The sequence below is a fragment of the Microcaecilia unicolor genome, chromosome 2 (genome assembly GCF_901765095.1).
Source record: "Microcaecilia unicolor chromosome 2, aMicUni1.1, whole genome shotgun sequence".
Lineage (NCBI taxonomy): Eukaryota > Metazoa > Chordata > Amphibia > Gymnophiona > Siphonopidae > Microcaecilia > Microcaecilia unicolor.
In genome coordinates this window covers 490,037,678-490,054,127 of record NC_044032.1, presented here as the reverse complement: position 1 = coordinate 490,054,127, position 16,450 = coordinate 490,037,678, and the positions used below count along the sequence as shown (strand labels likewise).

At 43.9% G+C, this 16,450-nt stretch overlaps 1 protein-coding gene across 1 annotated transcript in view; it reads left to right on the top strand.

Annotated features, from left to right (window-relative positions):
* Positions 1 to 5,513: 5,513 nt before the first annotated feature.
* The window catches only part of TNIP2 (TNFAIP3 interacting protein 2), a 29,289-nt gene continuing 18,352 nt past the window's right edge, over positions 5,514 to 16,450 (top strand). The window contains exon 1 of the mRNA XM_030191121.1: positions 5,514 to 6,107. Coding sequence (XP_030046981.1) covers positions 5,712 to 6,107 — 396 coding nt within the window. The 5' untranslated portion in view covers positions 5,514 to 5,711. The remainder of the gene's footprint in view (positions 6,108 to 16,450) is intronic.

The window sequence follows — 16,450 nt, the reverse complement described above, 5'->3', positions numbered from 1 at the left end:
CACGCTGAAGAGCCCTAGCCGCTTTAGCCTTTCCTCATAGGGAAGTCATTCCATCCCCTTTATCATTTTCGTCGCCCTTCTCTGTATCTTTTCTAATTCCACTATATCTTTTTTGAGATGCGGGAACCAGAATTGAACACAAATATTTGAGATGCAGTCGCACCGTAGAGCGATACAAAGGCATTGCTCCATAGGTATACATGCACACAAGCAATTAGTGCCCACAAATTTTTTTAGGCACACAAACAAACCAAATACATGCCAACAAATGCACACCCCTACTGATTTGATAGGTCAAGTTTGCTACACAAGAATATATGAAATGCTATGCTGGGTCAGACCAAAGGTTCATTAAGCCCAGCATCCTGTTTCTAACATGGCCAGTCTGCAACACTAGTACCCAAAGAATAGATCCATTTTTTGCAGTTCTGTCCTAGAGATGAACAGTAGCTATCCGAGGCTTATAATTGTTTATGGTTTATTTACGGACTTCTCTAAGAATTTGTCCAGCCTCCTTTTAAACTCAGTTATACTAGATGCCTTCACTATGGGGGTATGTTTACTAAGGTGCCTTAATGTTTTTAACATGCTTGTAAATTTAAGGCACGTTAAACGCTAACACGCCTATACATTTCTATGGGCGTGTTAGTGTTTAATGCATGTACACCATTTACGCGCGTTAAAAACGCTAATGTGCCCATAGCGCTGCTTAGTAAACTTAACCCTATATTTTCTGGCAATGAATTCCACAGCTTCCTTAATTGTTTGTTGCTACATATATGTTGAATGTGTTTTCTGTTACTTCATGGAATGTCTGATAGTGAAGGGAGTTTACTGATGTTATTGCATGACACCAACATTTGAAGAGTAGTAAGGGGAAAAGTCCTAATTCTGCTCTGCTTCTGTTATTGGGAATGTTTCTAAAGATATGAAACGTCTATTTGTAGCACCAGAGATAGTTTCTATTGGGATTCTGTCCCATTCTATATAGTTTGGGTTAATGACAAAGTCTAGACCTCATTCTAATGCAAGAGAATTACTATAGCAGATCATTTTAATTTTACTTAGGAGTAGCAACAAAGAAAACTCTGGACAAGTATATGGAGGGCTCTTAGGGGTCCTTTTATTACGTGTGGCAAAAAGTGGCCTTATCGTACACTTACGTTTGGGTTTTATCATGCACTAATGCCATTTTTACTGTAGCCATATAAATGGCCTTTTCGTATTTTTTTGTATTAATGGCCTTGCGCTAATGCTAGATTTAATATGTTAATATATTGAGACACTTTTACTAAGCTGCGTAAGTGCCTACGTGCACCCAACGTGCGCCAATTTAGAGTTACCGCCCGGCTACCTTGTGGTCCGAGCAGTATTTTCATTTTTGACGCATGTCCGCTATGCGTATGACACGCCTCAATCGGCATTCTACACGCGTAGGTCATTATTGCCCGGTTAACGCATAAGACCTTACCGCTAAGTCAATGGGTGGCAGTAAGGTCTCAGACCCAAACTGGATATGCGCAAAAATTTCAAAAAGCCCTTTTTTTACAGGCACGCTGAAAAATGGTCTACGTGTGCCCAAAACCCGCACCTAGACTACAGTAAGCCATTTTTCAGTGCACCTTAGTAAAAGGACCGCTAAACTATAGAACCTAGAATAACCTTCAAAACCTGAACATTCATTTACAAAATAATACATGGTTTGGCACCTGAATACATGTTGGATTTAATTGATTTACTAGCTCAAAATGCATCCAATAAAATCCAGAAAATACCTTATACTTTAACTATAAAAACATCAATTTCAAGTCTATATTATGCAAAGATTTCTCTCATATAGGCACTAAATGGTGGAATGATTTACCAGTTGAAATTAAACAAATTTCTAACTATTTAATATTCCAAACATTTCTGAAAACTTTTCTCATTGAAATTCCTAAAATAAGTAGAGAAGTGGCCTAGTGGTTAGAGCACGGGTCTTGCAATTCAGAGGTGGCCAGTTCAAATCCCACTGTTGCTCCTTGTGATCTTGGGCAAGTCACTTAACCCTTCATTGCCTCAGGTACAAACTTAAGATTGTGAGCCCTCATGGGACAGAGAAAAATATCCAGGGTACCTGAATGTAACTCACGTTGAGCTACTACTGAAAAAGGTGTGAGCAAAATCTAAATAAAATAAATAAATATGCCATCCATCAAATTCTAGTATTTCTGTAAAAGCCTATAAACTCTAGCCAAGTTGCTTTAACGGATCAATATTTGTATCTGTTTTTACTTAACTGTTGTAAGACACATATAGCTGAATAACTGGTATTTGGATTATGTGGGATATAAGAACCAAAATAAATACAAATTAAAATAAATGAAATATATTAAACTATAGAAGGAACCTTAGTGGTGGTAATTGACGACCCAAACTTATATCATCAAGCTTCACCCACCAACCTCCTCATCAATTCCTTTCAATGTGAAATTGTGTTTAAGCTACCATATTTACAGCATTTATATTCTTTTTTTTTCAATACTTTATTAAAGACTTTCAAGTGTGTAAAAAGAGGCGTAAAACAAAAACTGAGAGAACAAGCTGGCTTCTAACACAGTAATATGAAGGCAAAGTGCATCCCTATAAAGAATCACAAGTATAAAGTTACAGAAACAAATCATCAAACTATACAGTGCTATATTACGGGTAATGTGAGCAAATAGAGTCAAGGGGTAACAATTGCTTCCTGAACCATCTCGACTTCAGTCGACTTCTGCTGCACGACTAATATTCCGCCAGTGTCGTTATGCGCATATCAGCCCTCTCCTCAAGTTACTTCACTGGCTTCCTATCCGTTTCCGCATACAGTTCAAACTCCTCTTATTGACCTATAAGTGCATTCACTCTGCAGCTCCTCAGCACCTCTCCACTCTCATCTCTCCCTACATTCCTCCCCGGGAACTCCGTTCACTGGGTAAATCTCTCTTATCTGCACTCTTCTCCTCCACTGCTAACTCCAGACTCCGTTCCTCTTATCTTGCTACACCATATGCCTGGAATAGACTTCCTGAGCCGGTAGGTACGTCAAGCGCCACCTCTGGCCGTCTTCAAATCTAAGCTAAAAGCCCACCTTTTTGATGCTGCTTTTAACTCCTAACCTTTATTCACTTGTTCAGAACAGTGGTGTACCAAGGGCGGGGCGGTGGGGGCGGTCCGCCCAGGGTATCAACAGGTGGGGGGGGGGGGGGGGGTGCTCCACCGGTGCCCCAGTCCCCACCTGCATACCAGCTCCGTGGAGAGACAACCCTCTTCTTCTGCCACCCGGCACCTGACCCAGCCTTTAAAAAAAATCTGTGAAGCGGCGGTGTAGTGCCTCGCGTCTGTCTGCTCTGCGTGTAAAGGAAGCAAATCGCCTCGTTGGCCGGCCTTCCCTCACTGTGTCCCGCCCTCTGATGTAACTTCCTATTTCCGCGAGGGCGACACAGTGAGGGAAGGCCGGCCGACAAGGTGATTTGCTTCCTTCATACGCAGAGCAGACAGACGCGAGGCGCTGCACCGCCGCTTCACGGATTTTTTTTAAAGGCTGGGTCAGGTGCCGGGTGGCAGAAGAGGGTCGTCTGTCCACGGAGCTGGTAGGCAGGTGGGGACTGGGTCGTGGAGGGGGGCTCAAATGGGAGAAGGGGAGGGCTCAGATGGGAGAAGGGGACTATGTCTTTTCTTCATGTTCAATTGTGAAGCACTGCGTACGACTGGTAGCGCTATAGAAATGATTTATAGTAGTAGTAGTAGTGTCGGGGAGGGGGGGCTCAGATGGGAGGAGCCTGGAACTGGGGTCTGAGAAGGGGGCAGGAGGGAGAATGGGGCCATGCCCGGGGCAGGTGGGAGAATGGGTCTGGGGCTGAAAAGGGGGGCCCTAATGCAAGGCATGTGGATGAAGAGGACTGGAACTGGGGGCTGAAAGGGGGCAGGGTCTGAAACTGTGCGGACTGGGAGCTGAAAAGGGGACAGGGAGAAGTGGCTGGGGCTGAAGCTCGGCACTGGTGGGAGAAAAGGGCTGGGGCTGAAACTGGGGACTGATGGGATAAAGTAGTATTGTAGATGTGTTAATAAATGTTTATAAATAGAACATGTAAATAAGGTCATCTTTTTATTGGACTAATTTTAATACATTTTGACTAACTTTTAGAGACCAAAACCCCCTTCCTCAGGTCAGGATAGGATACTGTAACAGCACTATACTGTATTGACCTGAGAAAGGAGGTTTTGGCCTCTGAAAGCTAAATGTATTAGTCCAATAAAATGGTATTATTTTATTTTCTATATTTGTTTTATTTCTATTTGTTAATTTGTAAAGTGGTGATTGGTATTTGTTATTTTTTTCAAATTTACATTTTCTGTTTCTGTGGTGTTGCACAGTGCCGTAGCGAGGGCGGCTGACACCCGGGGCGGGTCGCCGCTGCGCACCCCCCCCCCCCCAGGGTGCAGCATGGCACGCCCCCCTCCGGCGCGCCCCCTCCCCCGGAGCGCGATCTTACTTAGTTTAGAAGCGAGGGACGGGTGGGAGGGCCGATCCGCCCCCAAGTCCACGTCGCTGGGAGCTGCGTCGGCTCCATTGGTTCATTGCTCTCTCTGCCCCGGAACAGGACGTAACCTGTTCCGGGGCAGAGGGAGCAAGGAACCAACAGAGACGACAACCCCCCCCCCCCCCCCCCCAGCGGCGTGCACCCGGGGCAGACCGCCCCACCACCCCCCCCTTCCTACGCCACTGGTGTTGCATTGTATGCAGAATCTAGCATCTTGGGGTATCAGTTTAATATTTGTCTAAATAGAAAGTTTATGATTACTTATTCTATAGTGGATTAGGGTGTATCTGTGTTTGTGAAAAAAGACATGGCTTTCAGTTGGCATGGTGTTTTATATTTTCAGTATGCCTAGTACTGGATTTTGGAGGGGGGTGTCAACTACCCTAGGTACGCCACAGAACCCTTATTTTATCATCCTCACTTTAATATTCCCTTATCTCTTGTTTGTCCTAATTAGATTGTAAGCTGAGCAGGGACTGTCTCTTCATGTTCAAGTGTACAGCGCTGGGTACGTCTAGTAGCGCTTTAGAAATGATAAGTAGTAGTAGTAGTAGAAAAACGGATCCATGGGGGAAGCGGGGGTGGGGCAGTAGGAAGCAGCAGCACGCGTGCGGCCCCCGCATCCAAAGCAAACAGCCACCAGGACCCGGGGGCGGGGAGAAATCAAAGTCTTTTCGTCTGCTTTTTATTTCTTCTTTTCGCTAGTAAAGTACAAGAAAAGTCCGCACGGAAGAGGAACAGGGGGGGGCGGGGGAGCCCGGCGAGGAAATTCCCGGGGCACAAGACTGTTTCCGCGCGTCCACCGCGCGCTCGCTTTCGCAACCCTGGCAGTGGCAGCAGACGAGACGTCTCTCTTTCTCAGCAGCATTGCATTACTATTATTATTTTTTTCCGCCCTACGGCTCCTCCCACTGCTCCTCCTCCCGCTTTATAAGTCCAGAACTAGCCACACAGCGCCGCTGTGCTGTTCTGTCTGTGCACTTTATTTTCATCGAGAAGGGCCCGAGCCGGCGGAAAGAGCTCTTACGAGCTTGCCACGCTTTTTTTTTTTTTTTGGATTGCAGCTTGTCGAAGTCAGCGCGTACTTTTCTTTAGCGTTTTTATACATATATATAATATTTATTGGGGTGGCGATCAAAGGGTATCATGTCGTCAATCAGCGATGAGAGCACGGATCCGCTGGTGGAGCGCTTCAAGCAGCTGGAGGAGACGGTGCAGCTGCTGCAGCGAGAGAACTGCGCGTTGAGGAGCAAAGTGCAGAGTTACGGCACGCTCAGCACCTTTTATCACGAGGCGCGGCAGCAGCTGAGCGCACTGGGGGAGCAGGTGGCGCGCAAGGACGAGCTGATCGCCGGCCTGCGGGCCCGCTTCGAGGGGGAAGCGGCGGCCGTCATCGGGGAGCTCCAGCCTCAGCCTCGGGGCTCCCTGCTGGCGCCAGCCCCCTCTCTGGTGCAGAGCTTGATGGAGCAGCTGAGCAGCGCCAGGCAGCAGCTGCGGGAGACTGAGAAGAGCTCGCGGGACGACGTGGCGGCCCTCAGCGAGGTAAAAGGAGGAGGTGGAAGGGGTGGGGCGTGTGTTGGGTTACCTGTGTGTAAGTGCGCAGCTCATCTTGGGATACTTTTCAGTTGGTCCTAGTTCTCGCAAAGCACTGTGGTATTTGTAGTCTTTGAATCTCCAGCATGTACCAGAGAAGACTTTCAGAAATCCAGAACTGGCCAGAATCATAGTAACATAGTAGATGAGGGCAGAAAGACCTGCACGGTCCATCCAGTCTGCCCAACAAGACAACATATGTGTAAACCTTACCTTGATTTGTACCTGCCTTATTCAGGGCACAGACCGTCCAAGTCTGCGCAGCAGTACTTCCCACCTCCTGACCACCTCTCATCACCGGATTTGGCACAGACCGTATAAGTCTGCTCTCCACTATCCTCGCTTCCCAACCACCAACCCCTCTTCCCCCCCCAACCTGCTCCGCCACCCAATTTCGGCTAGGCTTCTGAGGATCCATTCCTTCTGCACAGGAATCCATATTGGAACTGGTAGCTCTGTATGTGGGTTGGTATCCACGCACTTTGGATGAATCCTGTGCCATATTGGGACCCTCTTACTAAGCCCCAGTAAGCATTAATGCATGCTTGCCGCAGATTTTTAAAAATCACTGGCAGTGATGGTTTTGGCATCGGCGCGTGCTTCCCACGTGCTAAAAAATGCTTTTTATTTTTTTAGCGCTGAGAAAATGTTTGGGGGGCGGAGAGTATGCATGTCCAGCACTAATGTGTCAGGAATTCTTTTCTCTGGTGTTTAGCACACGCTTATTTTTAGCGTGTGCTAAGAACGCTAGCGTGCCTTTGTAAAAGGATCCCTTAGTGCAGCTGCAACCCCTCACGCTAACCAATTAGTGAATGGTTATTGGAAGAGTCCTTACTGCCTAGTAAATAGGTGTCTGTAAGGGCTCACACACATATGGCCATGTATTAATTGGGAAATTGGCCATTTTGCAGCCGCACTAAAAGTGGCTTCAGTGCAGGGAAAGCCCTGCGCTACTGATACTACAGACCACTTTATAGCACAGCTTAGTAAAATGGCCCCATCGTGTGTTAGTGGATTGGTGTATATAATGGTTGCGCATGTTTTCTTCCAGTTCTGCAGAAACCTCTTCTCTTCTAAGACTTTTTGGGGGGTTTTTTTTCTCTTGCATGGTTATTGTTTAGATCATTTTCTAGCACTGCACATCCAGTACAGTTCAGTCTCCCCTCCCCCCCACACCTCCCAAATTAGGAGGCTCTTTGTTACCTCCAAAATCTAATCCAAAATGTATTAACCTTTTCTTTTTTATGTTTTGATTTATTTCTATTTTATTACCTTTAAAAGTGGACTAACACGGCTACCACACCCCTTTACTTATGAGGCTGCTTGTGTAATGCGGTTTGCTGGATGATCTTGAGATCCTTTGTGACCATTTTTTTTTTCTTAAGGTCAAGTTGTTAGTCATCCAAGAAAAACATTTTAATCCACTTGAAAGTTTCTAAATGCCAAAGTTGTCTTGGCTTTCCTGTCCTAGGATAAACTTTTTCAGGACTTAACCTTTTCTTTTTTCTACTGTTTTTTTTCATAAAAATCAATCAGTTATGCTTCTGAGGCTCCAGAAATGTTGTTTGATTATTTCCATGAAGAGTTAAAGACCATTTAGAGGTCCTTTTACAAAGTTGTGGTAGGTGTTAATGTGCACTTAACGGAGCAAAAATGAACTGCTATGGGATGTGGTATCATTTGTACATGCTAAGTAAATTTTTGAATTTTTTTGAGGGGGCATGTTAGAACAAGAACACTCTCTCTACCCCTAACTAGCTCATCTACATTACAGCGTGCTGACTGTTTAGTGCGCAGATAACGTAGGTGCCCTTACCACCTACAAAATGGGTAGGCAGTAAGCGCTCAAGCGATAATTTTGGAAATGGCAACATGCTAATTGCAGTATTAACATATAGTCAATAATTGAAAAAAAACTTTTTACAGCTGCGATTAAAATGGTTTTAGCATATGGCATTGACCTGCAAAAAGAGTCAAGTTATTAATGCAGCTTTGTAAAAGTAATCCTTAGGGTTCTGTTTACAATGGTGTGCTAGCGTTTTTAGTTCGTGCTAAAATTTAGCATGCACTAACCGTGTAGATGCCTATAATAGTCCTATGGGCGCCTACATGGTTAGCGCGTGCTAAAAATGCTAGCTCACCTTTGTAAACAGGGCCCTTAATGATTAAGAGAAAATCTGGCATAACCAGTGGTTGTGGGGTTCTTTTTGGTTCTTTGCTCACCTTCACAAACGCTGCCTTCATTGTCTCTGAGCTGAAGATTGCCCTTTTCTGAGCCTGAAGTTTTGTAAAGTATTTTGGAGGGGGAGGGGAGAGTTCACACTGCCACTTGAGGGACATGACAGCATTTGTTATTAGATTTATGAATTGCCCAAGGGTCTGTCTTGGCTGTCTCTTCTAGTAACCCTGTAAACCATTTTGAACTTCCTGATATAAGCGGTCTAGAAATCCAAATAAAATTAAAACAAAACCACAGACATAGGCGCCCAACTGTTTGGGGAGGCTAAAGGGGCGGGGTTAGGGGTGGGGCCAGGGGTGGAGCTTAAATCCATAATTGTCTGATAACACACAGAAAAAAATAAAAATAAGTCACAATACCTTTTATTAAATGTAGACATTAGATATGTATCATATGTCAAAGAATAAAGTGGTTGCTCAAAGCATATTCTAACCACAATCGCTCAGCTGCAAAACACTATGCACAACTTTGTGCAAAAACACACTCAGAACCTTACTGTACCATAAATATTACACTGGGCAGAACCTAATACACCAATATACCACCCATACGGAAAATGCAGACCGTCAACAATATGAAACAAGGGATCATATCACAATTCTCATGTAGAGCCACAAAACACCCTAATTCATGTTTAATGTGGGATAAAATGCCATAAATAAGTAAATAAATATAAACTTTTAATGTTGAGCACCTGATTCTCAAAGTGGACATATTCCAAACACTATAATGAAAATAAAATGATCTTTTCTACTTTTGTTGTCTGGTTGTCCGATTCTGCTGCTATCTGTTCTCAGTGCAGGTCAGGAAGTCATCCTCGTTAAATATCTCCCTGGCAACCCAGCCAACACCCCCCCCCCCCTGCTCTCCCAGTAGTAAGGTAAACAAACCATAAACCAATTTCTACAACTGCTTACTAAAGGCTAGAGGGCTTTCACTGCAGCTCCTGCTGTGAGGATGGAGGTAAATCAACAATTTAAATCTCTCAGAGCACAGCAGTGGGGGCTTAGCCTGTCCAAGCCTCTTATACCGGGCGCCTATGACCACAGAGGACACACACTTATCAAATCGGGATGATTAAACTTCCTGCTTTAAAAATATACTAGTAAAAAAGCCCCGTTTCTGATGCAAATGAAATGGTGGCTAGCAAGGTTTTCTTCAGAGTGTGCATGTGGGAGTGTGTGTGTCCCTGCCCTCTGCCCTGTCTCTCTCTCCCTCTCCCTCCCCCTCCCCACTTCGAGTCCAGTCCTTCAGTGTTAAGTTTCCTGCTGTACTGTGTTTGTGTTACAGAGAGAGTGAGGGCGTCTCTGTCCCCTCCCCCCTCTGAGTCCTTCACTGTTACAGAGAGAGGGATTTCGTGCTGTGCTGTTTTCCTTCACTCATGGGGAAACCGGATATCTCTGGCGCTTCACACTTCCGGCTGGAGGCTTCAGAACGTTGGTGGTGCCTTTTATATAGAGAGAGATTTTTAAGAACTAGCTCAATGTGTAGAGGGACTTGGGTTCAGTTACCAGCAGTGATATTCTTTCAGCTAAAGAGCTAAGCAAGTGCATGGACTTGGGGCAGCAAAAAGGCTGTCCTAAATTTTGTGCCGAGTTAACCGAGCACCGGTCCGAATATCATCTGGTACCTGGTTAATTTCCGGGTTAGTTCACATATCTGAATATTTAATGCTGCTGGGAGCCTTACTTGCTCTTGCGTTCAATATCTGGGGTTAGTTCAGCCCTCAGCTGGGGAGCATCTTACAGTGTTGGGATTTAAGGCCTAGTATTGCAGACTCTACACCGGCATGTTCCCAATGAGCTAAAAGTGCAAAGATTCCACAAGGAAACTATACAGTCAAAAAAAAAAGAGATTTTCTCTCTTCCTGCTTTTGTGGCTTTGGGTACTTGACCTTGTGATTGTGGACCAGGAGAGATCAGAGATCTAGTAACATAGTAGATAACAGCAGATAAAGACCTGTACGGGCCATCCAATTTGCCCAGCAAGATAAAATTATAATATATGGTATGATGCGATTCTTCGTATGCATATTTGATCTTGATTTGTCTTTGCCATTTTCAGTGCACAGACTGTAGAAGTCTGCCTGACACTGGCCTTGTTCTCCAACTACTGCAACTGTCTTTGAAGCTCTGCTCCAGCCCATCCAATTCTGTCCAGCCATGATCAGGGCAAAGATCATAGAAGTGTGCCCATCACTGGCTTTGCTTACCAATTACTAGAATTTCCATCTACGCACTGCTAAGCTTGTTTGGTTCCATTCTTTCCATACAGGATTCCTTTGTGTTTATCCCACACATTTTTTTTAAAATTTTCGATATCATTTTCATTGCCGCTATCTCCCGCAGGAGGGTGCTCCAGGTATTTACCACCCAATAAGGTTTGATAACAGGAGATGGCATGAGCTTATCTGGCGCATTAGGGACTAGATTCTATATATCACGCCTAAAAATTTGGTGCCAAAATGAAATCCGCCTAAGTGCATTCTATAAAGTACACCTTAATTTAGGTGTATTTTATAAAATAAGCCTAAATTTGCACATGGTTTATAGAATACGCTGAGCGCTCTACGCGTAACTAAATTTAGTCATAGGCGGTTACGCCAACTAAAACTTGGTGTAAATTCCAATGCCTAAATTAGACGCAGACCGGGTGTGTTCTGTAACACTGTGCATAGATTTTAGAAATGCCCATTCCACGCCAGTGGCCATGCCCCCTTTTCAGCTATGACCTTAGGATTTATGCCAGCACGTTATAAATACGCTTAGACAGTTCTGCATGTAAATTCTAATTAATACCAATGAGTCAATAATTGGCAATTAGTGTTGATTGGCTTGTTAACCAATTAGGTTATGCACATTGTTATGGAATACGCTTCGATTTCCACACTGAAATTTCAGCACAGTATATAGAATTCAGGGATATGTGGGCTGAAGCCAGTAGGTGGAGCTTGTTGCCCTATTAGTTTAATTGTTTTGGGTGTACCAAGATGGTGGCAGCTTCATTGGGGAGAATTTAAACTTCCTTGGGTGGAATGGGTGCAGACTGGCTTCAGCCTTGTGACATCATGCCATCTCCTATTATCAAATCTCCATGTTACCACCCTCTTTGTGAAAAAGTACTTCCTGATGTTATTCCTGAGTCAGCTCTCCTGCAACCTAAGTTCATGTCATATAGAGTAACATAGTAGTGTAGTAGTGCAACCAGGCAAAACCCATTTTCCTGTCTTGTCCTTTTTACATTGTTGTACATATAGAGCATTTTTACTCTACAGCACCTATTTTAAGATCACCTGTATTTCATTATGTAATGATGACTAAATAGAATACTTCATAAATCGCATTGAAATGATGATAATGATGATAAGGTTATCAAGTACCCGTAGTGCTGTTTTGGCATTGTTCATAAAAAATACAGGAAGATGTGATATCCCTTTTTAGGTACCCTAACCATTCCAATGTATAGTGCACTCCTTAATCCCTTAAAAAACATGGGGAGTGGGTGGTTGCTAGGATATGATTGACCTCCCTACGCATAATTCCATCTCTGGATCCAGAGAATTCTAATTCTTCATCATCCTAATTGTAAAAAGATTGTTTACAAAACAGTTCTCTCTGCTGACTTCTCCTATCAATGTGCTAATTGGTGGAATCCTCTTCCAAGGGCTGTTAGATCTGCACATAATTATAGCTGCTTTCAGAAATTATTAAAAACAAAGTTCCTGCAACAAGTTAATGGAAGACAGGAATAACCACTTTTATGCAAAATGCTGTTTCAGATGCTTATAATTTGATGTTTGTTATATAATACAACCTTATAAAATAATTCCTAAACTAATTTTTGTGTAGTTTCATATGGCCATATATAGAAGATTTACTCACCATTTTTCCTTTATCAGAAAATTTGTAACTATAATATGTATATACTAAATTGTCTGGGTTGTAAGCCACATTGAACCTGAACTCTGTTTGGGATAATGCGGGATACAAATGTCATTATAAATAAATAAATAAAATATAGGAGGGAGGGGATGAGGAAGCTATGCTGTGGGTTTGGGGAAATGAGGGCAGGGGAAGTATTACTTATAAAAGTGTTGGTTCATTATTGTATATTTTGACATTTCATTATGGAAGAAACTTTGCTTTTATGGTTGAAATAAAGTAGGGGGGACGGAGTTTGGGAGATTTTTAGGGATAAGGTTACTCATTCTTTTGAAATCTTTTCACAGTTCAGAACACAGACCTCTTGCAAATCCAGAGAAGTTCATGGCTGGAGCTATTGGGGGGTGGGAGTACGGCAGGGCCGCCGAGAGACAGTCAGGCCCGGGGCAGGACTGAACCGCCACACTCGCAACACCTCCCACCTGGGCCCCTCCTCCCCCCCCCCCCCCCCCGGCACCTTTCTGTCTGCCTCTTCGCTCTGCCCTCTCCTGTGCTGCTCCTGTCTGTGCTGGGAGTTGGGACCTGGATAATCGCGTTAATGCAATCATCTAGGTCCTAGGCGGTGAGCAGGAGACAACAGATGCGGAAGCAGGCAGGAAGAAGCTTGTCGGGCCCTATCCCATGCCCCATCTTGGAGGCCACTACTGGGGAATATTGCCCCTCCCGCCCCCCCCCCCCCCTTAGTGGGCCTGGGATACGGGGAGGGGAAGGGGTTATATGTGATTTCTTGCTAATCCATGTAAGATAACTTGTTGTATTTTGCCTGCCTTTAAACTTTTTAGTGATAACAATGCTATAACAGCCAATAAAGATAAAAAATAGTGTATCTACCCTTTCTGAGAGAGACACTTGTAAACTTTAAAGCTCCGAGGCTGAAACAGCGCCGTCAGATTTCACATGCTTGCAATAAAAATGTGCAGTTTTCTCTGGTCAGCCCCCCCTCTTCTCTTCCTAATAGGATATTTAGATGAGCTAAAATTCCCACTTCCGCTCTCTGCACAGTAAAGAAGGAAACAATTTGTCCACACCTAGGCTTTTGCAGCCATATTGTACTTGCATCTATTTTGCAATCCCCGGAAGAAAGAGTTCTTTGCTTCCTTCCCTCTTCATACAGTAATGAAAAAAAAATCCCCTATTACCTGCTTCAGCTCTGAATCAGACTCCTTGCATATGTGTTTTGAGTCATCTTATGAGGGTTTTTTGGTAGTTTAATAATGAATGATTTTAAGTTTATCATGACGATATTAATACTTGACACTGATCATACACCTTTGCAAGACCAAAAGAAAGAATTGGTTTCTGCAATGATAAATGTGTGTTTCATCATTACACTGAAGCTATCCTCGTGCCATCTTTTTCTGTGACTTAGGACACTGTATGATCACTCCTCATGCAATTAATACAATGGTTTGTAACATATGGGCCTGTTTTTTTTTTTGTTTTTGTTTTTTTTTAATGTAGTGTCACAAACACAGCTCCCTAGCAATCTGTTTTACAGAGTGAATTTAGCATCAGTGTTCTTGTACAGTATAGTCTCGTTTATCTGACGTAAACAGAACCGACCCGTTGTCGGATAATAGGGAAAACAAGGCATAAACCCCTTAATGCATAAACAAAGGCATAGAGTTTCTGATTTTCAAAAGTTGTTCTAAAACGAAGATTTTTAATAGCAATAAATGCAATGATATCACCAGGGGGGGGGGGGGTCTTTCGCATATGCCATATGGTTAGATTAGCAAAGGTCGGATAATTGAGACTGTACTGTACATTTTTCCCTAGTTTTTGCATAGCTATAGTGATTTATATTTTTTAAGCAGTAGAGAGCAGACTCGGGTATATCGAAATGTTTATTTATAGGAAGGGTGGTGGGTACATAGTGAAGGAGATGGAGGCCAAACCAGTAGCAACATTCAAAAGAGCAGTAGGCTGACAACCAGAGAAGCCCAGTTCAAATCCCACTGTTGCCACTTGTGATCTTGGGCAAATCACTTAACCCTCTTGTTACCTCAGGTACAAACTTAGGGCCTCTTATCAAGCTGTGCGATTGGCTCCCGGTGCGATAATGCCGACAAAGGTCACTCGCTTTGAATGAGCTCCATCGGCATTGCCATGCGGGAACTGCTAGTGTGGCTTGATAAGAAGCCCTTATATTGCGAGCACTCTAGGGACAGGGAAATAACCTAGTGTACCTGAATGTAATTCACCTTGAGTTACTACTAAAAAAAGATGTGAGCTAAATCAAAATAGATTTATATATGTGCAGAGGATCATTGGATATAAACCCACTCACTGAAGGTGCAAGTTAACCACCTTACAGAAGGTGACATTAAGAGGACACAGTTTAGCTGCCCGAAAGCGGGTGGCGCTAAACTGCCAAAGCAGGTTTTGAGTCAGAAGGGCAGGGCTCAGAGGGAAGGAAGGTTAAATGCTCAGAGAGTGTAGAACCAGTGAGGCCCAGAATGTAGAGGCTTACCAGGGTGAGGTTTCTGGAAGGGAAGATCCTGAGAGCAAGGACCCTTCCAGCATGTCCAGTTGGCTGTAGTACCTGAGAAAGGCCTGGGGAGGTGGAGTGGCTTTCAGTGGACATTTCTACCCTGAGTTTGTGTGATAAAGAGATTCCAGTAAGGTAGGAGGAGTTCCTTGGAACCTAAGTTAAGAGACTGAGAAGTGACTGTTCAACCTGTGAGAGCTGTGTCTTGGGACAAGCTACAGGGCCCTGATTCCTGAGGGAAAACAGTGTATAGTGAAGTGTGGAACCTGATGAGGACAGAGTGGAAGGACTGTATTTGAGAGAGTTTATTGAGGTGCAGAACCTGTGAAGAAACAAGCCTGTTTATTTTCCCATTGTACAGAAATAGTTTTCCTTTTGACCTTTTCACTACCCGCTGTCTGTGTTTTTTATGAGGAATCCAACCCTTCCAGTCGCTCATGTGACCACAGACTGCTAAGCTCTTCATGTAACTCCCTTCTTTGCTCGCTGTCTCTGTGAAATATGCTGATGTTATCCATACATGTTATAAAACATTTTTGTCTGACTTTCAGGAAAGCTTGTAAGACTTGGCTTTTAAATTGTTTAACTCTGTGGGTCGGGATCCCAAACGAAGTCGCATCAGTAGGCAGGGGTCACACAGAGGATTGTTCCAGAGCAGTTCTTTTTCTGCAGTGGCGTTCCTAGGGGGGCTGACAACCGGGGCGGATCGCCGATGCGCCCCCCCCCTTCCCCGGGTGCACGCCGCTGGGGGGGTGCCGCGTGCCAGTCAGCTTCGTTCGTTTCCATGCTCCCTCTGCCCCGGAACAGGTTACTTCATGCATATTCATTGTGGACATCCTGAAAACTTGATGGGGACTGGGTTGAGAAACGCTGATTTAAACCTCTACTGTGACCTGTGCTCACTAGTAGCAGTTAACAAAAGGCCTTATTTATTAGATTCTTTATATACCATGAGTCAGTGAACATTGACAGGCCCTGTTGGCTCCATGTGGTGAGGAGGAAGGGAGGGGTGGGTTTATTCTTACCATCTGGGCTCATGTAAAAGTGTTCAGATGGGGTTATATGTAATAACAGTTTAGGAAGCTAGGGTTTAACTGCTTTGGACCAGTGTTTTTAGCTCTTTATTTCCAAATCACTTAACCCTCTTGTTACCTCAGGTACAAACTTAGGGCCTCTTATCAAGCTGTGCGATTGGCTCCCGGTGCGATAATGCCTATCCCTATATTAGAGAGACAAAAATAGCATTAAAATAGTTTTGGAATATCTTTTTTTTTTTTTTTTTTTTTTGTGTGTGTGTAGTGTACCTGATATCTGTCTATAGCTTCTAGTCCTTTGTGTTATCTTTTCGATTGATTTTAAGATGATCTTTTTTTACTGGGCTTTTCATCTGAAGTATCAGACAAAAGGCCTGATATATTAAAGATTCCCTCTGTACCCCATTTTTTTTAGGAAGAATGCTTAGTATGTGGTCCGGCACCTTTCTGCCACAATGTCACTGGTATCATTTGACCATTACTACTTGGTGGAGCATATACTACTACTACTTATTTCTGTAGCACTACTAGACGTACGCAGCGCTGTACACTGGACATAAAAAGACAGTCCCTGCTCGACAGAGCTT